The sequence below is a fragment of the Alligator mississippiensis genome, chromosome 7, assembly GCF_030867095.1.
Source record: "Alligator mississippiensis isolate rAllMis1 chromosome 7, rAllMis1, whole genome shotgun sequence".
In the NCBI taxonomy this organism is placed as follows: domain Eukaryota; kingdom Metazoa; phylum Chordata; order Crocodylia; family Alligatoridae; genus Alligator; species Alligator mississippiensis.
The window spans coordinates 39,316,174-39,339,946 of record NC_081830.1 but is presented as its reverse complement, the minus strand read 5'-3'; the positions used below and the strand labels follow the sequence as shown (position 1 = coordinate 39,339,946).

The window sequence follows — 23,773 nt, the reverse complement described above, 5'->3', positions numbered from 1 at the left end:
CTAACCCCTGTCTGAGGCAGGGTCATCCCCAACCAGACCATCCCTTGCCAATCCATAAACTAACCCCTGTGCTAAACTACCATCAGCCCTGCCACAGCACAGTCCTGCCGTGGGTAAAGCAGGGGAACCTGGCAGCCTATGTCTTCCAGGTTGTTAATACATCCAAAAGATCCCAGGTAGAGGGACACCCCCACTAGAGGCAGGCTCCCTCTCCTCCCCTGGGGTAAAATTCCTTCCTGACCCCAAAAATGGCCATTGGTCTGACTTGGGATGGGGCTGCAGGCAGGTGGGGAGCAGTGTCCGGGAGCAGTATGGGCAGCCAGGGCCCAGGGCAGATAGCGATCCGCTCCCAGCACACCCCTGCCCGTGGAAGCGACACTGGTTGCAGGGCTGTGCAGGGAGTGGATCACAGCTCTGCCCCAGGCCCCAGCCCCACACTGTCATCACCCCATGATCACAGCCACGCCCATCTGTCCTGCTCCACGCTGGCCCACAGCTCCATCCCACCTGCCCAACCAGGCTCTGAGCGCTCCCATGATGAGCGTGGCGACCATCACATTGTAGCTGCAGTTCCTCAGGATGTCAGCCAGTGGGGCGTATTCCTCCCACTAGCAAGCCCAGGTGTCGGTGAAGGCTTGGCACTGGTTCTTGAAGGGGATGGTCATGTCCACTATTGCAATATTCTTGGCCTCCTCGTTGGTAATGATCATGTCGGGGCACATCTGGCTCTCTCAGCCCAGGATGATGTGGTTTATGGAGAACTCCCCTGCTGCATCTGGGATGGCTTTCACTAGGTGGTCCTGGACAGCATTGTGGCAAAGCTGCCAGGCTCTGGCATGCGGCTTGCAGGTACACAGCAAGCAGGGGAGAGTCTCTGCCTTGTAGCCGCACTGCCAGTACCTCTTGTCCCAGTAGCCATAGTGGATGGCTCTGTTCAGAGGTATACAGTTGAGGCAGGCACGGTGGAGGAAGTGCCAGTCCGCAAAATGCTTGAAGCTCTCGTTGGGCACGAAGTGGTTGCTGGAGTCCCACCTTGAGGTGACATTAAAGACCTTGCTCTGGTTGGGTTTGGTCCTCAGGTCACCGGTGTACTTGTTGCAAACAGCGTCCCTCAGGAACCGTTCCAGGAGGGTCCTTGTGTGGGGTGTCACGGTGTCATGGCTGGCAGCAGCGAGACTCCCAGCTCCTGGTGCTCCTCTGTCCAGGTTCAAGCGCAGCCGATGCGCTTCCCAACACATGCGTGGCATTGCAGGCTCGACTTCAGAGTGAGAAGTCCCCACCATCTGTGTCTGAGACCCTAAAACAGATTTGTCCCAAACTCAGTGCTACCTTGCTTGAAGAAAAACTCTCTTTAGTCCAGTGGCACTGTAAATGTGCAAGCAGCAATTTACATACCTGTAGCAGAGCAATGCTGGGTAGGAGCTCCTCCTTCCCCTACACTCCCACCACAACCTCCATTACTTAATAACCTCTTTACACCCTTCCTCTAGGTAACAGCCTGTCTTTATCCCCCCCCCCTTCTATAGGCTGCCAATCAGCATGCTCAGCATTCAGCTGCCAGCTGTCACACCTCCCAGGTGAGTCTCACCCCTGCTGTGCAGCTTCTCAGTGCTCTCCAGGGTTTCTCTATGTTGCTAGGTTATGGGCCAGGCCAATCACTCCCTGCTGACTGCTTGCTTGCAGGCCACAGGGAGCTGTGGGGAGCCAGAGTGGGTGAGCAGGGATTTCCCCCGCCTTATTATCCTCCACCCTGTTACAGGCAGTGTGCGGCTGCCCGCATGCTGGAGAATGGAACTTCACATTTGCAGCCTGGGCAAAGGTTTCCAGAACTGCAGAGGGGGAGAAAAGATGAGGCATTCACACAGGAACATCAGAGGGAGGAGATGCTGGTTCAGCAGTAGGGAATGCAGACCCGGTGATCATGACAATGCCCTGGTAGCTCCTGCTTTGCTCCAGGCAGATGGAGAATTTGGGACAGGCAGACCAGGCATCAGGGGACTAGAGACAACTAGGATTCAATCTGCTCCATTTGTCCTTGGTTCAAGAGCCTCAGGGCCTATAGGCAGCTTCAGCCTTGGTGATTGGTGATAGCTCCTGGGAAGTACTCTGAGAGAGTCATAAAGGGCCCAATCCTGCTAGCTGCTCAGAGCTTCCAACCAGCCCAGGGAGGGGAGGGTTCTCCACTTGTATTTGGATCAGGCTCAGGAAGTACAATGGAGGCCTTGTTTACCTGTGTGGGACACTCCAGTGGGACTCCAGGCAATGTGTTAGGCCTTGGGTGCCCACTGGGGGCACCTTTTTTATTTTCAAAGAATTTTTTTCGTGTGCCAAGCCAAATCAATTCCAAATCCGCAGGTCATTCAAGAACCAAATATGGCCCTACTACCAGCAAACATCCTCCACTCCCACCTGGGGCCTCAGATCATTTGGCAGACATCCTACATTCAGACTCAACTCTGGAGGCTTGAAGTTCAGATGCCCCTAAGTTTTGCTTGCCCACAGGAGCAAGCTAGGGAGGAGTCTCCCATTTCCGTAAAGTGGATGTAAAGCCAAAATCTTCCCACTGGAAATGAAAGTGGGAGGTTAACAATACATTACCTCCACCCTGGTACTACCCCGTGCCAGAAAAGCAGTTCATAGACTCATAGATTGCAAGGCCGGAAGGGACCTTGGAAGATAATCGGGTCCGGCCCCCTGCACCAAACAGGAAAGATAACTGGGGGTCAGGTGACCCCAGCAAGGTGCCTGTCTACTCTTCTCTTGAAGATTTCCAGGGTAGGTGATTGCACCACCTCTGGAGGGAGCTTATTCCACAGTCTGGATACCCTGTTATCCCCAGCGACTAGGAAGACTGCCTTAGTGGTCATGGTATTTCCCCTGGGGGCACCTGCAGGAGGGTCTGGCACTCACCTCCACACAGCGCCTGCTTCATTTTGTTGCTCTCCACCAGCCTCAGCACAAAACACAGTTTGCTGAGAGTCTGTACCAGGAGGGGCTCAGACCTCAGTGCTGGAGGGTAGGATACACTGTGCTATTAGAAACATTCCTGTCTGCCTTCATCCCTCATGCTCAAGTACATGGCTGGGCTGTCTGCTGTGGCCTCCCCAGCCAGGTTGTGCTGGATGAGCATCACAAGGGGCTTTGAAGATGTTAAGAGAAACCCCACAGCAACTTCCCCTATGTAGGCAAAGCCTCAGTCAGGGGGAAGGTGGGCTAGCTGCCCCTCCCACACCCTGATGCAGGGAAGGAGGAGGGAACGAAGGGGCATTTTGGGGTGGGGCAGTGTAGAAAGGAAAACACAGGCTCATTGTAGTGCCTTGACATGAGAATCCTCTGGATGAATCCCAGATTGGCTTAAACAGCTGACATGAAGTTTTGCACTTAGTCTTGGAGACATAGCAGAACAAGCAACAGATATGGAAAAAAAGTCAGATCAGGAAGTCCCAGTAAGGAAAAGAACAAGAAATCAACCTTGGGAAACAGAGCAAACAGGTTTATGTTTTCTAAATTGGCACAAAGTGGTGACTCCAGCTGTAAATACTGAAAAATATCACTTAGAAAGATAAGACTGCTTAGAAAAATAAAACAGAATAGCAACAGTGCCTAGCAACCACCTAGCAGTAGTGATGTCATGCCAAGTCATAAAAGAAACAGTAAAAGACAATTGGATTGCATCCCAAGAACATCACACGACTAATGCAGACATGGTGACTGGGGTTCCTTGCCCCAGCATGGCTGGCTGATTGAAGACTCTTAACATCCACTGAAGATTGTTGCAGCATGCTGAGATTCACTTTAACATGTGTAGCATTGCTACTTTAACTGTGTGCGGCCAATAAAGCTTTGCTTGATCTTTTAAATCAGGAAGGTGTGCTGCAATCCTTATAACCTCCATGACCCACTCCAGTACTTGTGGGGCATTGAGCTTTACCCCAAAATCAGAGCTCTGGCCCACTTGATCTCCACTCCGTATCCTGAAGGCCCTTCCAGCTGCTACAGTAGTGCCAGCACCTCAGAGCCAGAATCCTTGTGCCCCAAATCCAGCTCAGTTGTTGTGGCCTCATTGGATGGAGGTGGTTATTCAACCCCTCCATCCACAATCCCTGATCAGAGCCTGGAAGCAAGGGAGGCAATGGCTGTACCACAGGCTGAGGCCAGGCTGCCCTGGCCATCGCTCTGTGCCCGGTGGAGGGGCAAGACCCTGCAGGCAGCCCTGAGCCTCTGGCTTTGGTCGCCACCAGAGCAGGGGCGCAGCGCCCCGGCTGCAGCCAGCACCCCTCCTCCTCCTCCGAGGAGGAGGAGGCTTAAACCGCCGACACAGAGAGCGGGGCAAAGCCCCGGGGCAGCGCGACACCGGCCGGCTGCCTCCCGCTGAACCCGGCACGCGCAGAGCCGCCGCCGCCGCCCTCCCGCACAGAGGCCGTTTTTCCCGAGAAGGAGGGTTTTCCCGCCCCCCGCTCAGCTCCGGAACTGCCCGGCCGCCCGAAGGCAGCGCCTCCGCTTCCAGCCGCGGCCCCGCCCAGGGCGCAGGGACTGCCCGGCCGCCGCTCCCGGCCTCATTCCCTTTCTAGGCAAGGCCGCGGGCTCTAGGTCGGGACTCCCGCCCAAGGGGGCGGCGCGGAGGGCGCGGGCCGAGCGGCTGTGTCCCCGGGCCGGAGCCGCCATGACGGGCAGGTGAGCGGGGCCAGGCGCGGCGGGCGGGGCGGGGCAGGGCAGGGCAGTCCAGTCCCGGTGCCGGCAGAGGGCGGGGGCAGCGGGCGGGCGGGCTTGGCGCCAGGACGTTCCTGGGCCGCGCTGGGGCAGGGGCAGGGTAGGTCCTGGTCCTGGTCCCGGTCCCGGTCCCCCGCAGGTGCCTCGTTCCTTGCCGCTGGGCGGCCCCGCGGCTGTGCCCGGGCTCGGACCTGGCGGGTCTGGAGCCTCCGCCTCTACCCGCTCCGCTTTGCCCCGAGCCAGCCCCTGAGGTGCCCTGAGCTCGGCCCGGAAGGGACCCCGGCCCCGGCTCTGCTCGAAGGCCTTGTGCAAGCGATGGAGAGTCTGGGGCAGGGCTCCCCGCCCTGTGGCGCGAGCGGGCAACTCATCACAATTGCCCTTTACCGTCTGGGGCCGTAGGTGCGCCTTGCCCAGGCTCCTGCGTCGCCCCGTGGCAGGGAGCGGACGCTGAAGGGCCGAGGGGCCTGCGGAGAAGCAGGGGGGGGTTCCGCTGCCGCTCTCTCCCCTGCCGCCGGCAGCGGCGAAGGTCTCGGCCGTTGTCCTTGGGAGGCTGCGCGCCTATCTGCCGCGCCGAATGGCCGCCGGCGGCCCTTTCCAGCGAGAATCCGAGCGAGCCCTTTGTGAGCCCGGCTGAGTGGTCAGGTTGCGCGGCGTGTGGTGGCAGGAGGTTCCGCGCGTGAGCGTCACGGCACGGCCTGGGGTAAAAGAGCTGCCTGGGGGCCGTTTGCAACTTCCCAGCTGCGGGGTTCACGCCATGAGCCCTGGCCCGTGTCTCGTGCGAGACGGGAAATGGGGAATCCCCACCGAGTCCTCTCTTTGCCGCTCGCTCGGGAGTTTGGAAACCCTCAGCACGTCCCGCCTCCGGCGTCTCTTTTCTGGAGGGAAAAGGCCTGGCCTCGGGAGCCTCTCCTCCCGCGGGGGACCCTCCGTGCCGCTCCTCCGCCCGGCTGCCCTTCTCTGTGCCCGCTCCGTGTGTGCCGCGGGAGGTGTGGGGGCCGGAGCGGGGCCCAGCGTGCCAGGCGTGGACGCAGCGTGGAGGCAGGAGGGGGTGCCGTGGTGCTTTCGGTTGTGTTAACAGTTCTCTTCTGCATAATCCCTAACATTTGATGCCTGTTGAGCACTAAGCCAATATTTTTAGCAAACTGTCCAAAGCAACTCCTACATTTCTTTCCTAAGGGAATTGTGAGAGCACACTAAGCAGGCACTGTCTGCCTAGACTTTGCAAGCAATGAGGTCTTAGGATGGCACTTTGTGGGCATGCTCTGCCCTCAGTCCTGGCATTCTGCATCCAGGACTGTAACTCCTTTGGGGTTTAGACTTTGTTGCCATTCTGTGACTGTAGCACACCTAGTGGCTTGTGTGGCCTGCTGAAGACATCTGCAATAACCTGAATAATTACCCCACCTGTTAAATGGTCAGTGTTTCATAGGTTTGCAAAGTGGAGGATGACAGGCTGATGTGGTTAGGTGGAGTGCACCTAGTGCATTTACTTCCTATTCCTGGAGTCTGTTGCTGAATCTGATCCCCTCCTCCAAATCTTAGCTGCCAGTATCTTATGGCACCAGTTTTGGCATAAGAAGATGCTATGGGCATGCATGTAGAAACCTTCTTGCTATAGGAGCAAGTGGCTGAAACTTTGTCAGCATTTGCAGAGCGGAGAAGCGGATCCATCCAACTCTAGAGTGAGGGTGGGGAAAAGCATCTGAGAATGATTTGGACTATGTGACTGATCCTAGTATACCATAGCCTGTAAATAGTATGTGATATTGTCTAAAATTTCTACAGGAGGCAAGGTTCACTCAGGTTCAGGACCAAGAGAAGTTAAATCCCCATGCTCTTTGTTAAATCCTGGTGTTGTTCCCTAGTGCAGTTTCAGATCCCTGCCTTTTAAGGAATCACAACTCTTTTCAGTAAGAGGCGGTGATATAGAGCATGATCATGGCTTTGTGGAACATTCCAAAGTACTAGAGACACTTTCTGGGCAGTTCACTAGCATCATGCAGGATTTCTAATTTCTCCTCCTCCAAGGCAATAAAACAGAGGGCTGATTTTTTTCCCCCTGAATGTCTCAAAATGAGTGAGTCGTGGCCTGAGCTTTCCAATAGCAACATGTTTTGTTGTTTAATTTTAAAACATTTGCCCTGGAAAGTGTGTCAGTTATGAAAGTTTCTAACTTTTGGCTTCTATATCTCCCTCAGACAGAGAACGGTTACTCATTCTGTCTTGGGAATTATCAGAGAGAAAGATTTATTGCAACTTTAAATCAACTGGCTTATTTCTCAGTAAATGAATAATCCATTTGGGGATCAATCCTGCAAGGCACTGAGTACTCTGGATACGACTCAGCAAAGCACATGCATACATGCTCACTTTCAAATATGTAGTTAGTTTTGCTGACAGTGTGCTGACACATTAAAAAAATACTATCTAAAATTTTAAATAGAAATGAATAGAAACGATCAGTGTAAAGCACTGCTAGAGCCAGAAATGTCATACATGACTGGTGGGCCAATAGCTTTAAAAAAAGCCAAGATAGTCTTGTTATCTTTACAGTTTGGGAGAGAGAGGGCATCAGACAAACTCAAAGATGATATTGACACAGCAACAAGAAAGCTAGGGAGGAAACACAGATAAGAGGATTCAAAAGAACCTGTTTCTCAATGCAGTGACTATAATAATATAGATCCTTTTCTAGAGAAAAGAAAGCAATAACTGAATTTTCCCTTATATATTCTTCTTGCTTTTCTATTTGAGCAGATAACTGCCTAAATGTAAATAGCTTCCATAATTAGGTTTACTGATGTACGGCATTAGGGAATGTTAATTTAATTAAAATAGTAATCAGAATGTATGCACTATACGTGTGTATGTGTGTGTATAATGTGAAATTGTCAAGTGCAAATGCTGCTTTCCTTGTGTATGGCAAATGAACTTAAAATACTGACATTTATTATGTACACAGTGGGTACACTGTTTGGGTTAAAACAATACAAAAGATTTGAGATAGGCAACCACTTACATTTACTAACGTTCTTTACACTTTCACTTACTAATCTGTAAAATAGATATAATACTACCTCGAAGTTGATGTGAGGTTTAAAGGAATACAGTCAATTTTAAGAATCACTCTTTTGTCTGAAAATACCTACAGGTGTTGCAAGTTAACACCCAAAGATAGAACCAAGACCAAAAGAAATTAGGGAAATTTCTTTCTCTACATATTAGTGCATTTACTAGCTTTATGTTGCTTTATTTCAAACCTCAGATGACTTGTTAAATTCATGTAAGGATTAAGGATAAAGAAAAGTATGGGGTTTTTTTTCTCTTAAACACTGAAAAGTCTCAGAGAACCTAAAAATATCATTTGCCTGATGGATGTTGCCTCTAAAAGAAGACTTTGTTCTAGAAGTCTAGTCAGTTTAGAAAAAAAGTTTCCCTATGTCTTCTTCCTCCCAGTAATGTTAATACTCCCCATTAATCTTTTGCCCCTCTATTCATTTTTGATGTGTTTCCTTTCCTGATGGTTGTGTTAGAAACTACCTTCAACATAAAGGGAAATAAGGAAACGGGCAATAAACAAAGTGCTGTCAAAGGCATAAAGCAAACTGAAAAATATGGCTCTTCTTGTTTTACCACTGTGGTGTTTGGTTTGAAAATATTGAAGTAAAATGGCATGTGTGCTGTTCATGCTATTGCTTCTGCCACTGGAAGTGCATTTACAGATTTGTAGCTCTAGGCAAAGTCTAAAGAAGGGTCCTTTAAGTGCTTGTTTCACTGCATTATTATTAGTAGGACATGATCTTTGTCATTGCAATCTTGGTCTCAGTGGGACTTGGAGACGCCTCTGTACTTCCTGCAGTCCACAGAAAGAGCAGCTGCATGTACAGATATGCTTATTGATTCGTCCTAATCCAGTTAAGGTAAGAAGCAGGGACTATATTATTTTTCATTAAAGTATTCCAGTAGGCCAGATTCTGACCACTGCGTTTTAATTTAGTGGACAGGAGACACGGCTGTGAATGTGGACCACATTTTATAATGTAATTGCAAGTAGAAGGAGTTAGAGGATATCAAGGTCAGTAATTATAAGACTTCTAGCTTCATGCCTTAAACTAATATAAGCTGCTTTTGGTTTTCTGAGTGAATATGCATTATTAAGATAATGATTCTTTCCATAGAAACCTGTTCTCAGAGATTAGCTGACTGGTTCAACTAACATAAAAGTTCTTAGCAATTTGCTAGACAAGGTTCTTCTTGGGGGTGGGATACCCATTTCTGGCTAAAGCAGAAGGCTAGATTTCTCTTACTTCAATTTAAACAGCATTCCCTTAAGGTGTTGACATTAATTGCCTCATAAGGTGACTTTGAAAGGCTGGGGAGGGGCATGTGGAGGGACCCTGAGCTGGTGTATGTTCTTTGATAAAAGAGCCGGGGTGTGTGCGTTTAAAGGATGCTTTCTGCCCCTTACCACACCCCCCCCCCCTTCCCTTCCTTCCTTTTTTTTAGGAACATATATTTAGGTCCTAGCTAGTATAGAAAGTTGTTGGCTCTTGTAACATTTGCATTGCCTGTGGTCAAGAGTGAAATAAATATGACATATGGACAACTTTAGAAAAATCTTTGCAGGTTACCTTCAGGTGCAAACTATGAAACTCCAGAAGGTCTTTAGGAAGAATTGACCATGAGGATGCCACTTGCCTTTTGCTTTTGGAAGCTAATGTTCTTAGTACATTTTTCTTGGATTCTGATTAAACCCTTCTGCTCTGATATTAAGATCAGAAGGGACCATTTTTGTTTCACACCAGTCAAACAGTTGTGAAATCATTCCTTCCACTTTTCTCACTTTATTATTCTTAGAGTTTGCAAGAGTGCAGACATGGTACCAGTATATGTAATCTCATGATTCTGCTTGTATCTTCTCAATTTACTGTAGAAACAATACATGATTGCTTTTCATGGACGCTGCTGCTGCTGCTGCTAAGATGACATCCTGACCTGTATATCCCTTTCGCCTTCCACTTTGTCCCTTTGTTCCTCTAAAGAACTGACTTTTGTATTGTCATATTTTTTTACTCTGAGGCCCATTTGTGTAATGTGATCCTCGCTCCGTCCAAGGGGTGGGCGGGGAGGAGGAGTGGTATAAAGGGTGGGCTCCTGGCTGGAGCCCCTGTTCAGTTCCCAACAGTGTGTGTGCTTTGGAGGCTGGAATGTAAAATATGTCAGTCTTCGCAGCTTCCTGGTCCAGTGCAGTATGCCACTTTTGTAGCCTGGAGTATATCTAGAGAGCAGGAGTCTTCGTGATTTAACTTCTGGGGATACGCTTAATCCAAATGGAATGAAGGGTTCTGTTGATTGCAATATCATGAAGACGTTTTATGATGCAACAGTCTGCATGGGCCTGACTTAGAATAGCCAGGATCGGATGCAAGCCTGCAATAAAATCCTGAGCACTTTGCTGAGAGGATCTGCTAATCCGTTCTGCAGTCTACTGTTGTTTGCACTTGGTTGAGGCACCTTATTAGCTTAAGTGGATATGTTACTTGAAGAATGAGAGTTTTAAATGTCTTTTGAAAAACAGAACTTGTGTAGAATTGGAATGCAAGTCTGACACAGGATGAATCATCGGTGAAGATGCCTTATTATGCCGTCTTAAATAAGTAACTGCTACTAGGATGCAGGGAAGAAGAATTGGTGGATCCATTAGGAATTTAACAGGTGAAGCGTAAGAAGCAGTACTTGGGCAGGATTCTGCCCATCCTGCTGAGAAGTAAGGGGAACTCCCAGAAGGAAAGTGACTCACTGAACTATAAATGCTGTTTCAGTTGTCTTTCTGCATTCTCCTTTATGGTGGCGTGGGGTGCCATGGCCGGCATGCGACTTAAGGGACTGACATCCTCCAAGCTTTACCAGCGCCGGCAGGATCGGTTAAGTGGCACCAGGTTATTTCTGAGCCACAAGACAGATACGACGGTTGGAATGCCTGGGTAGGTCTCCAAAATGAATGGATTAGGATTATAGCAATGTTTCCTCAGGCTCCTTCCCCCCCCCCCCTTTTTTTTTTTTTTTGAGCAGGCATTGTTTGAAGATGGCTAGGCGGGCTGAATGTAGCATGTTTTTATTTCCAGCTAGCACACTGAAGCAACAAGTTTCCTGTCAGAGGCTTTCAGTTTTTAACAATAACAGGAAAGAAACAGTGGAGACCCATTTGTATCTAAAGCATCATACTTGGCCCTTCAGACACTATAGAGTTGCTGGCCTTACTAATAGTGAGGGTTTTAGGCACAGTTTTAGAACAAGAACTTTGTGTAAAATGTCATGCTTCCTTTAAATGCTCATCTGACTTCAGTGCTGCTTGATTTCTGTGGTTAAGTAGATATGGTTATTATTACGTATTGCAAATAACTTTGCAGTTTTCCTGGTTCCCTAGAGGACCTCTTGGATTCTGTAGAATCTAGGGTTTCATTTACAGAGATAATTAAGCTTCTAGCTTTGTGCAGACTCTTGATTATTTGTAAGAAATTTCACAAATTCTTTGAGTATTAGGGAAACTGGCAAGAATTTGTTCAGTGTTTATTTTGTTTCAGCTTGCAGAAGTTCTGATCAGGATCGGCTGCAGGCTTGAGCAGTTGTGTTGGGGAGAGGGTGGTGGTATGTAAGATAATTAGATATTTTGGAAGCCATAAATTGCTGGAGGCATCAAATTTATCAGACGCTTACTAGCTGTTGAGGACCAAAATAGAGCCTCAAGCAGAGTGCACTGCCAGTACTGTAGCAGTAGAGTGCTCCACTCCCACCCCTCTTCCCTCTCCACGTGCATACCCTTTTCTTAGCTGTTAGGAGGTTGCCTGGCTTATGCTAGAGAGCAGGGTCAATCATTAGTTACTTCCCCGCTCCTGTTAGCTCACTACCTGTTGACTTTCTAATCAACTTTTCCAGTCTTTACAATGGGGAGGGTGTGAAGAGATATGAAGTTTGTATGGATGGGGATAAATGTGGAAATGGGCGTCTTTATTGGTTAAAATAGAGAAGAGAAGTAAAATATTTAAGTGAGTTGGGATGGGAAGACAAAGTAAAAGATAGTTAAGGGGGAAAAACGGTATGCAAAAAGGTAGAGAGAAGCATCTGAGGAACTGGTGGGGAAGTAAAATCATTGAAAACAAACAAGAAAAAAGATCCAACTGCAAAAGAACAGATAATGTGTGAGTTAAATCTGAAAAGGGTATTATTTGCTGGAAAGCAAATAATCAATTGAGACATTGTAACCTTGCTATCTAATGCATTTTCTAAATGTAACTTACTAACAGCATGGTAAATACAACACCTAAGTGTGTTTCCTTTAAATGACAAACACAGGGTGACTTTGGAGTGCGGGTTGGCATAGTACTTTTAGTGGTTTATAGGCTTTGCGTGCAGCTGAAGAGATACAGGAGATGTGGGTGGGTTTGTCTTTTTTTTCCCCAAACCATTCAGAATATCATTTTCCCTGTGTGTAACTTCACATCATTTTTGACATTGGAAAGAAATTTTAACACCTGTCAGCATACAAAAAAGCTAAACCAACCTTGTAGATAGAATCTGTTTTGCCTTCCCGTGTCATCAACAATTGTGGAAGCCAGAGACTAATACATGGTTATTGTCCTTGTGCAGACAAGCACTCTTATGTGAGGTACTGTGGACTTTTGTCATCACTGATCCTGCTTAAGTGTTTGTCAGGCCATTGGAGGAGAAAGTGCCATGGATAAGCTGGATAATATGTCTCTTCATCAGACCCAAGCCCTTTGATTACTTTGCTTTCTCAGTGACTGCTTTTTCATTGACTCAAAGGAGTGGGGCTTAGTTGAGAGCTAGCTCAGAAGCTCAGTATAGATGAGGCTGCAGTGATGGTGGAGAAGAAAAATAGCCATAGGAGCTGTCAGAGCTTGAAAGCTCATTAAGTTAAAAGGGGTAGGGCATTTGTTGGGAAGGGTGATAACCAAGATTATTTTTTTCTTACCTGTTTTTGGATGCCCAGTTATAACAGCTGGGGCTGTGTACTTCCCCCTTCACCAGAGAGGAGTTTGAGCTCAGTTTACTTTATGATAAAAGTACTTGGTATAACTGTGCCTTTCACCATAGTAGAATGGATGACTGCAGTGCAGTCTGTATTTGGTTATTCATTAAGAGTATTCAGGAAGTATAGCTAATTGCAGAATGTGGACATTTGTTTGCTTATTGGTAGTTCAGACATGAATCATGTTATATCCATGATTTGTAATCTGCAGTGCTGTAATTTGTGCTTGGCTTCATGGTGCAGTTTGTGTGCTGCTTTTAATCTGTGAAGTCCTTTATGTTTTAGGACTTTCCTGCCTCTTAGGCTTTAGCCCAGAGTTCAGTTAGGTTTGTCAAAACTGTCCTCAGCTTTATTTGCATGGGGTCAGTGGCAAGATATTCTTAATAAACTGTTCTCTGGTTTCGAATTAATTCTCTTTTGTGCCACCCCTGGATCTGTCAGGACCTACAATTTGTAACTCACCAGGTGTATTACCAAACCTATCCCTTTGCTTAGGAAAAACTGAAATAGTCAGTTGGATGGTGATGGTGTTGCTTGTTTGTTGGGGGTATTCCAGGGTTGATATAGAAATCAAACTTGCATATTTGTTATAGGATTGACATTTGTTTGGCAATGTAACACTTTTTGCAAGTTTGAAAAAGGAAAATAACCAAAGCGTTAGTCTGAGCACATGCAGACAAGGCAAAACTTAATTTTGTAGGTCCCAGGATGAATTTGGAGGGTTCCAGTTTTGGAAAATGAATTCTTTTCACATGTAAGTTTTTGTGAAAGTTACTGAGGGGAAGTAAACATAGAACCATGCAACTCCCTCCATTCAAAGTATGACAATGCCCTACATTATAATCTGCTAGCAAATTTGCATTTTGTATTTTGGAGAGGGTTTTTTAAGCATAGGGTTTTTTTTCTCGCTAAGGAATTTTTTTTGTAGTTTTCTTTTCTCTTATTCCCTAAATAAAACAACCAAATAGTTAGTGTTCCCTCTTTAGGCAAATGACAGTCATCTCAAATTCATGTCAATATCTCTTTATAATGATGGACAGGCATGTTTAGACAGGGCATGGTTTTTATATAAGTTACAGTATCTGGTAAATTCTATCTATGTGTATGAGGGGGAGAGAGAGAGTGCAAGGTTTTTTCAAAGTACTTCTTTGAAAAATAAGTATGGGATATGGGGGGGGGGGTGAGCCCTCATGAGAAATAAGTTAGCATCAGTCAAATGTAAAGAGGAAAAATGATACATGCTTGAAAACCTTAAGAGGGATTTTTTTTGGTTAGAAGTAGTAAAAGATAACATCTACAAAACTGTTAGAAAATATATGCTTAGGCTGATTGAAAAGACTTTTCCCTGGTTTGAGGGGACTATTATAAATTTAAGGCATCTCAATAAATAATAGTTATCTAAAGCAAATATGTTACTGTCTTGAGGATGGGAGGAACACTGAACCTGTTGCAGTGTGCATGTAGGGTAGCTGCAACTTGCCTCTCAAGTGTCTTTATGTTGAGGATTATCCCCTTTGGGATAGCCCTGCAGACACTGTATTCCCTGTTCCCTGCTGGAATGTGTGGAGGAGTGGAATTCTGATTTCTTGAAACTCTGGCTTGCTCACATAACTCCTAACTGTGGTGAGCAGACCAAGAGTTATGAGAAACCCATGGTCTCCTATGTTAATTTGCCATGTTAAGGCTGTAAACTAGACCGTATGCTTTTCTTATGTTCACTTACCCACAGAATGACAGAGGAGAGTGGGAGCAGCAGGTTGACCAAAAATTGTTGGGTAATGGGGAAAGGAAATAGGAATGTTCCTTTTGAGCATTAGGGCAGGGAGGGAGAGAGAGAACCTGGTACGCCAAAGAAGCACTGTCAATTTGTAGTTTAGTCAGGTTACTGAAAAAAGTGTTTACATCCAGTTTTAATTCACTTTCATTGGTTGCTGGATAAATCCAATGTAAACAAAAAGAGGAACTAAATGGGAAACAGTAAAATTTGTATGTATAATGCTATCAAGTACATGAGCCTGGGCAGTCTCAGTTCCACTAATCAGAAGAAATATTACATTTATAAAAGCAGGTTAAAATTGTGCAAACTGTTGGTAGCCCTTCCAAAGGGAAAAATATTAAGTAGCCTTGTTACCAGTGTAGCTTAATATCAGGTAAAAATGCTTATTCAGTAAGACTTGGAGGGTGAAAATGGCAAGGGGAGTTGAAATGATTTTTTTTTTTTCAGAAGTAAGGCTTTTTCTCATTATTCTGTTAAAGTAAGCCATAAACTGGCAACATCAGTGCAAACATTTCTCTCCCTTTCTACAGTAAGGATTTTAAACCCCCTATTCAGTGTTTCAACTGAAAGTCTGGTAACAAGGCTCTGGCTGCTGCTTCTTTCTTGGCCCTGTCTGACCTGGCAGGTATAACTCCAAAGGGTATTGATGGAACTGAGTCGTCATGGCAGAGGGTGACCAGTGGCATCCCTCAGGGGTCAGTACTCGGATCAGTGCTCTTCAACATGTTCCTTAATGATTTGGATTCAGGTATTACAAGCAATCTGGCAAAGTTTGCTGGCGACACCAAGCTATGGGGGAATGTTGTCACGATTGAAGGCAGGCTGGCAATATGGGTCAACCTGGACGGGCTTGTGAAGTGGGCAGACCTCAACCTGACATCATCTACTACAGAGAAAAGTTAAGTGCTCTACCTAGGGAGAAATAATCCACCACACTTACAGGCTCGGCAGTGCTCTGCTTGCCTGCACCACAACTGAACAAGACCTGGGTGTTATGACTGACGACAAAATGAGCAAGAGCCACCAATGCGATGCCATAGCTGGCAGAGCTAACCAAACACTGGCATGCATCCACTGAGGCATCTCGAGTAAGGCAAAGAACGTCATCCTCCCTCTGTACTCAGCCTTAGTGAGACTGCAGCTAGAGTACTGCGTCCAGTTTTGGGCGCCGCACTTCAAAAAGGATGTGGAGAAGCTCGAGAGACAGTTCAGAGGAGGGCCACATGCATGATTAGAGGCCTGGAGACCAAGACATATGAGGAGAGGCAGAGGGACTTGAGATTGTTCAGCCTGGAGAAGAGATGACTCAGGGGGGACTTGGTTGCAGCCTACAAGTATATCAGGGGTGAATATTAGGGTTTGGGAGAGCATCTATTCTCCGAGGCCCCCCAAGGGAGAACAAGAAATAATGGGCACAAGATCACTTCAATAATGGGATTGAAGTTTGCTTCAGGCTAGACATAAGGAAAAACTTCTTTACAAGCTGAGTACCCAGGGTTTGGAACAGGCTCCCCCTAGAAGTGGTACAGTTGTCCAACCTGGCAATCTTCAAAAAATGTCTTGACGTCCATCTTTCTGGGATCATTTGCAGCCTTTCCTGCCCAAGTGCAGGGGGGCTGGACCCAATGATCTGTAAGGTCTCTTCCAGCCCCTAACAACTGTGAAACTGACACGATGGCATAGATGCCAGGGTCTCCCAAAGCCTTGTCTGTATAATGGATAGCACTGGTGGAGCAGAACCCATAGTAAATATTTTTTGTAAAATTCCCTAGTGGAGGTACAGTGCTCATCCCTTTAAATACTTATAGAGCATCTTCTCTCACTCTTGTTTTTCTTCTCCAAACACCCATGATTTTTTCAGCCTGTCTGCATATTAACATGATTCTTCAGACAGGTGCAAAGCTGGTGAAGATAGACTGTTTCACTGCTGAAGCAAAAATATACCTTTCTCTGTGGGAACTGGCTGATGCAGGACCAAATGTTTTGTCACATGGCAATACATTGGAAATTTTGCCTAATAAACCAGAAGCCTGTAGCCAAGATTCCTATCAACTTTTTAATGTTGCTGTTAGTGACAAAAATCATTCTTGGATTTGCAGCTCTACTATTCTTCTTAAGCCTCTGTACCATGAAGGCTATGATACATAACCTGTCATTACAGGCAGCATATTTCTGATGTCGGAAGTAAAACTAGGCTACTTGGCAGAAATATTGCAACTGATCTTGTGCTTCCTTCTCTTTGCTTCTCTTCCTAGTTTTCTCGCGTCCATATTCTAGATATGAGCTCCTCCTAACCCAGCCACTTCAGGATATACCTTGTGACTTCTTTGCATAGTACTCTTTTGGCCCTTGTCAGCTGGCTCTCCAACTCTGCATCTCTGCTGAGATTTTAAGTGGGGATGTTTGAAAGAAAACGAGTGGCAGAAAATTCTTGCAGCTGTAGTGTATTATTGCCTCATAGGTGATGTTTCTCTGGAGGAAAAGATGCTCAATTGCTGCTTTTGTATAAAAATTCTTATATGGTAGTCTTATACTCAGTCTTTAGAGTGCAAATACCGTATTTACTCAAACACAAGAAGAGGTTTTTCCCCCACAATTGGCATATGGATAAAAGCCCCTCATCTTATAATTGCATACAATGACATCTCTCTAAATACACTGGTTATCATTAAACTTCTGCCAAAAGCTGCATGTGCTCATCAGTAGAATCCAACTATGAAGCTGATTTATATGCAGCCAACGCTGATCATGATTATAAAATATGTGGCCCACATTACCACAACAAGAGGTTGGTGCAGCCCATCTGAATAAGTTATGTGGTAGTGCCCATTGCGTGCAGTCCTGCTCACAGCCAACTCTTTTCCAAGTCATGGTGAGCCACTATAATGCATACATTTAGACTTTCTCTTTACTCCCACAACTGAGCTGTGCCTTTTCCATTTCCAATGATTCCTGTTTCTCCACCAGCCTTAAATGCCTGGTAAACATCAAAAAATGGGCCCCCAAACAGTTCACCCAGAATCTGTCTGTCATGTCCTCTCTCAGCCTGGTGCCTATGATTATGTGGCCCTGCCCTCCTTGAGGTGAAGCTGGATCAAATTGCCCTGCACCCCATCTGCATATAAATTTTTGGAGTATCCCAGGACTTTTGACAAGAATGTCCAGTTCCAGTCATGAGTGGGGGCTAAATAGCACATGGATACTTTGTGGGAGGTTTTGGAGAACACACACATACTGAGCAGTGGTGGCTGTGGGGTCACAATGGTTTGAAATGCTGTTGACTCTGAGGCTCAGCCTAATTAACTATGTAGTAAATCACAAGCCTTTGGCTTTGGGCCAATATCATACATAGTTTGCACTGTATATAACTAGATGCCAAAGTGCTGTTTCAATGTGTGTTTATGGAGTACCTGCGTTAAAACTTGCAGCAGTTTGATAAAAAGGTAACATACATCAATTCTGGATAAACTAAGTCTATGGGTCGTATATACAAATTGTTATAGTCATGTTTAATTTCAAGGTTATTGTTTGCAAATTTGCTCGTCACTTCCATGTGCTCAGGGAGAGCAGGGTATGATAGTAAGGAGAGGGGGAAGGGGCTGTCAGGGGAAAAAGCTGGGGGGAAACAGAGAGCAAAGGGACTTTCTAACCCCTCCAGATTTATTTTTGTGGCTGTAGCAGTGGGACAAGGCCAAATTCAAGGCAGATCTCCAATAATTAGATTTTATACCTGGAAAATTATAACAAACGTATACATTTTTCCATATATAGAATCTAATTATTGGGGGGTCATCTTCTTCTGTTTGAGTAAATATGGTATGTATAGTGTTCAATGACACATTGATGCTTAAGTATTAGCACAACAGTTCTAATAATGGCATAAGAAAGATCTCCAAATTAACTTCCATTTCCCATAAATCATGCTCAGATAATTTTACTAGGCCTTAGAGCAATGTTTTGAAGCACAGCTGTCAATTTTTTTTGAAAAAGTCTGAGCATATATTTATCCAGAAACCCACTCCTAATTAGAATGGTAAATAACTTGCTCCTGTGAAATTACTTTTTCCTAAAAACTGATTTTTTTTATTTGATTTTTTTTTTTTTTTTTTTTTGCAAAAAAAAAAAAAAATACACACACATACACACCACAAACCTGTCACTGTGGCTCACTTGCCAGTCCAAAATGTATCATTGCAATTACACCGTACATATTCCCATCATAATAGCTGCAGTGCGCACCCGCTCAGCCATGCTCCTGTGTTTGTGTGTCCATCACCATCACCTGTGCCCCTCAATGATGCCCCCTCTGTCCTCCCCTTCCCCTGTCTATTTCCCAATCCTTTCAGTCATTGCTGTCATTGTCATCTCTCTTGTTGGTTCCACTGCCATCATTGTCATCGTCATAATTTTCATCATCCCTTTCTTCAGGGGTCCCACCTCTGAACAGTCTGTGCCAATACATCCTCTTCTTCATGATCCCTGCCATCTTCCCAATGTCTTCTACTGCTTTGTTGTAGTACCCTTGCATCTCATTTAGTCCCATTTTGACACAGGCCTGTATTGAGATGTTTGCATGCCTGTACATGAGCAAGTTCCTGGTCTTCCACAAGGTGTTTCTGAAGCAGGAGGTCAATTTGTCAAAGCAGGCCATTGGGGTCCCCTGCTGCTTGGACAGGTGCCTGAACAGCACCACTTCTCTGGGTTAGAATTTTGACCCTTATTACTATCTTGAGAAAAGTGTTTATACTCCTCCAAACCCCTTTGGCATATGGACAGTACCAGAGGAGGTGGTAAATTGTCTGCCTTTCATGGGCAGGTTTTACTGGGACAGTATGGTTGGCTTCTCTGCCCTTCTCTGTGGCCTTGCACCTGCACTGGGAGTGCTCAGTGGGCTACCTGCCAGTTCACATCTCTGAGTTCCTTCTGCAAGTCCTCATGGAAGATCCTTTCCCACACAGCCTGGCAGCTGTCACCAGGGAGTAAGTCTGTGGGTGATGCAATGTCCCTCTTTCTCACCACCTCCTGTATCTTGTGGTGGTTCGCTAGTGTCGTTTCTAGGTTTTGTACTTGCTGTGGAATTGCTTCAGGCTTCTGCAGAACCACACTGGTGGGTAGGCTCATGCATAGCAGTACATACACTCCCCAGTGTTGTAGCACGTGACCTGCAAATACTTCATGACGCTGCTCTCCAAGCTGCCGGGCTGCATATTGGCAATCGCGTTGGTATCGGGTGATATGGCTCGTTAATAATTGGCCATCAGTATCAACCCAAAAAATATTCATTGGTGCACCCCTACCTTTAACACAGCCTCCTGCAGCTTTCTCTTCTCGCAAGGAAGCTAAGGAAGTCCAGGTTGGATGAATGAATGGACTGTAAGGTGGCTAGAAGACTGGCTGGATCATTGGGTTCAGAGGGTAGTAGTCAATGGCTCGATGTCTAGTTAGAGTATCAAGTGGAGTGTCTAAGGGATCAGTCCTGGGGCCAGTTTTGTTCAGTATTTTAATTAATGACCTGGAAGATGACATAGAGTGCACCCTTGGCAAGTTTGTAGATGACACCAAGCTATGGGGAGTAGTAGGTATGCTGGAGGGTAGGGCTAGGATTCAGAGTGACCTAGGCAAATTGGAGGATTGGGCCAAAAGGAATCTCATGAGATTCAACAAGGATGAGTGCAAAGTCCTGCACTTGGGACAGAACAATCCCATGCACTGGTACAGGCTGGGGACTGACTGGCTAGGCAGCAGCTCTGCAGAAAAGGACCTGAGGGTTACAGTGGACAGTAAGCTGAATATGATCCAGCAGTGTGCCCTTGTTGCCAAGAAAGCTAATGGCATACTGGGCTGTATTAGTCAAAGCGTTACCACCAGATCTACGGAAGTGACTATTCCCCTCTATTCTGCACTGGTAAGGCCACATCTGGAGTACTGTGTCCAGTTTTGCCCCCCCATGCAGAAAGGATGAGTCCAGTGGAGGGCAATGAAAATGGTTAGGGAGCTGGGGCACATGACTCATGACGGGTCGGCACCCACTGGCACATTTGCAGGAACATAACACGGAAGGCCGTTTTTTCCTCGGCACACCATACCTGACCTGGGCTCTGGGCCAGGCCCGCTGGAGCCAGGAGGCTGCAAACAGGTGCATGGGGCTCTGCAGCCCTGGCACCAGTTCTGTAGCTGAAGCAGCTGTGCGCACACCTTTGGGCACATGGCCGGTAAGGGGCCTGGGGCAGCGTAACTGTGGCTCCTCCCCAACTGTCCGCCTGGAGGCACGTGTGTAGCTGCTGCCACCATGGAGCTGGTGCCAGGGCTGCGGAGCTCCAGCACTGGTTCCATGGCAGCAGTGGGTGTATGCGTGGCTTGCAGCACATGATGCAGGAGGGGCTGGGGCAACGTAACCCTGGATCCTCCCCTGCCATCCACCCAGAAACATGTATGCAGCCACTGCCATCAAAGAGGATCGGGCCCCTGGCAGCGTGAATGGAGGTTGGGGTGATTTTGGCACTCCAGCCAGAAATGTTGCCAACCCCTGTCTTGTGAGGATAGGATGAGGGAACTGGGTTTATTTAGTTTGGAGAAGAGAAGACTTAAAGGGGATTTAATAGCAAGCAGCCTTCAACTACCTGAAGGGGGGTTCAAAGGAGGATGCAGCTAGACTATTTTCAATGGTGGCAGATGACAGAACAAGGACAAGTTGCAGCAAGGGAAGTTTAAGCTAGCTATAAGGCAAAACTTTCTCGCTAGGAAGGTAGTAAAACAATGGAACAGGTTACCTGGAGAGGTTATGGACTCTCTATCCTTGGAGGTATTTAAGAAAAAGCCTGGGCTGGGATGATCTAGTTCAGGGTTGAACTAGATGAACTTGAGCCAGGGGGTTGGACTAGATGACCTCCTGAGGTCCTTCCAACTCTAATTTTATATGATTCTAGATAGCTGCTTTTGCTCACATTGAGCTTGGTCCCTGTCACTGTTCTGTGTACCTGTGCGTGCTGTGGTACTTTTTCAATAGACCACTTGTCTGTGCATAGGACATTGAGGTTGTCTATGTAGGCCTGGACCCTTGTGTCCTCCCCATTGTCTCAGGGACCTGCACTGTGCCCAAAACTGAATTACTTAAAGCTATGATATGTGCTAGTGAAAGAGTAGAAAATCCAGTGCTTCACCTCTGTCCTGGCTCCTCAGTTGTGCCATTTTTAGTGTGTGAAAGCCTAAGGGAAGGGAGGAGAGGGGGAGGAGGTGGGGCAAGTTCAGGATGTTTTGTCAGACTTGCTTTGTTTTTAATCTTTCCTGTCTTTGTGTTGCTAGATCTTTATTTAAACAATGGGTACTCTTGTATTTGATATTTTGCAGACAATTTACAAGTAATTTACTCTGGAAATGGCTTTTCCTGGTTTAGGACTGTCTTTTTTGGAGAAAGACTTGTATCTTAACATCCTGTGACTGTTATGAAATTAGTTTCTTGAACTTAAGTCTAAAGCTTGGTTTGAAAGCAAATAATAAATGTCATAAGAGGATGAAGTGCTGAATGAAGAGATGATAGCAGTGTAAAATTCAGTCCCTGGTTAAGCAAGGTCTGTTGCTGTTATCAAGCCTTATCTACACTACAGTTGCAACTAAATCCAGGAAGCCATTTATTACAGTTGTCCTCTGACAGTTATAAGTCTCCTAGAAATTTTGGCTATATTGTAATGGAGTCAGGGAGCAGTCATGTTATAAACAGGTTCCGTAGTTCTGGTTATATTTGCCATGTAGGGTCGGTCCTCAGTGAAGAATTCCAGTTCATCAAACAGCTGCACATTCATTGTTTCCCAGAGGGCCCAGGAAAGGTCTAGGAAGAAAAGGGAAGTGGCTATTGTCAATGTGGGCTTGGCCAGCTGAGCCTTTTTTTTGCCTCAAGAACATAACATATGTCTTATATATTTGTGATGGTTCCACTTTGACATCGTCATGGCAAGACCTAGTCATAACCAGGCATCTTGGTTTTCTCTATTAAAAAAAAATAAAATTCTAAAATTATTTGATTAAAAAAACCCAAAATTTTTCTGTGATTAAAATGAAATGCTACTCTGTGTGTGTGTGTGTGTGTGTGTGTGTGTATCAGTAGTTAAATACAATGTTTTATTGATATATTTATATTTTTAAAGCAATTTGGAAGCCTGCCTGTGTCTCAATCAATTATAATAAAATAAATTCTAAATACCTATTTATTTTGTTTGATTTGGGTTTTTTTATCATGGAAAATCAGAGCTTCCCCTACTCCTCTAGCTCACCAGGACACAGGCCCAGTTGCGGCTGTCCCCCCCTGCTGTTCTGTGATGCTGAGCAGCCCTGATATGCCGGTGCTCTGTCCCTGCCCATGCTGTTGCCCCTCACTCCCAGGTGTGCGGGCCGGGAGCGGTCCGAGGCTTTCGGGGGTGCACGGCGGGCTGTGGCCGGGAGCCCGCAATGGTAGGGCGGGTACTTTTGCACGACGGACTAGAATTAGGCACAGACTCGTAGCAGTTAATTAAAGATTGTTTTACTTACACTGTAGGTGGTCGCAGTGCAGGCAGGAAAAACTTTCTTGAGTTGCAGTTACAGACAAACACAAGTGGAGTTTGCTAGGCTCCACCGAAGACACACACACGGAGTTTGCTAGGCTCTGCAAAAACAAACACGACAGAGCCCTGGATACCCTTGACGAGCACGCAAAACTGTAGATACGTCTTAAGAATTTAACGAACGAGACGGGGAGAGGTTGGTGGTTGATCAGGCCGCCGAACTCCTCTGAGACGCGCACAAAGTTTCTATTACTCTGCCGCGTGCTCAGAGTCCCCACGAGATGGTTGTGGAGTCCTCTACAACTTGGGCGGAAACTGCTCTAACCTTTTATACGGCTAGTGAGCCAATTGCTAGCCGCCACGTAGGAATAATTTAGAATCAGCCAATAATAGGGTACGAATTTGCATACGGGTGGCGGGAACTCCTTTGCACCGGGTTTTCTCTCTGCAGCTGAGACTTGCACCGTGCAGAGAAAGCTCCATGTGGCGGGAAATAATTCTGCAGTGCCGAAGCGCACACACAATCATTGGGTCATGACACTAGCCACAGCCCCCCAGTATGTGAGGCAGGGAGCGTATAGGCATAGATGATGACATAGGTGATGCATTGGGATGATGCATCGACCCCCCCAGATTTCTGCACCCACAGTGGAGCATGGGACTGCAGCCTGGCTGGACTGGCTCTGGGCAGGAGCCACC

The 23,773-nt window shown here is 46.5% G+C and overlaps 1 protein-coding gene across 3 annotated transcripts in view; it reads left to right on the top strand.

Annotated features, from left to right (window-relative positions):
• Positions 1 to 4,453: 4,453 nt before the first annotated feature.
• The window catches only part of LIMS2 (LIM zinc finger domain containing 2), a 46,739-nt gene continuing 27,419 nt past the window's right edge, over positions 4,454 to 23,773 (top strand). The window contains exon 1 of one of the 3 annotated variants that reach the window (XM_006261791.4): positions 4,454 to 4,674. In XM_006261791.4, coding sequence (XP_006261853.2) covers positions 4,664 to 4,674 — 11 coding nt within the window. In that variant the 5' untranslated portion in view covers positions 4,454 to 4,663. Of the gene's footprint in view, positions 4,675 to 5,072; positions 5,411 to 9,897; positions 10,695 to 23,773 lie in introns of those variants that run through there. The other 2 variants (XM_059730889.1, XM_019486118.2) reach the window with 2 other exon arrangements.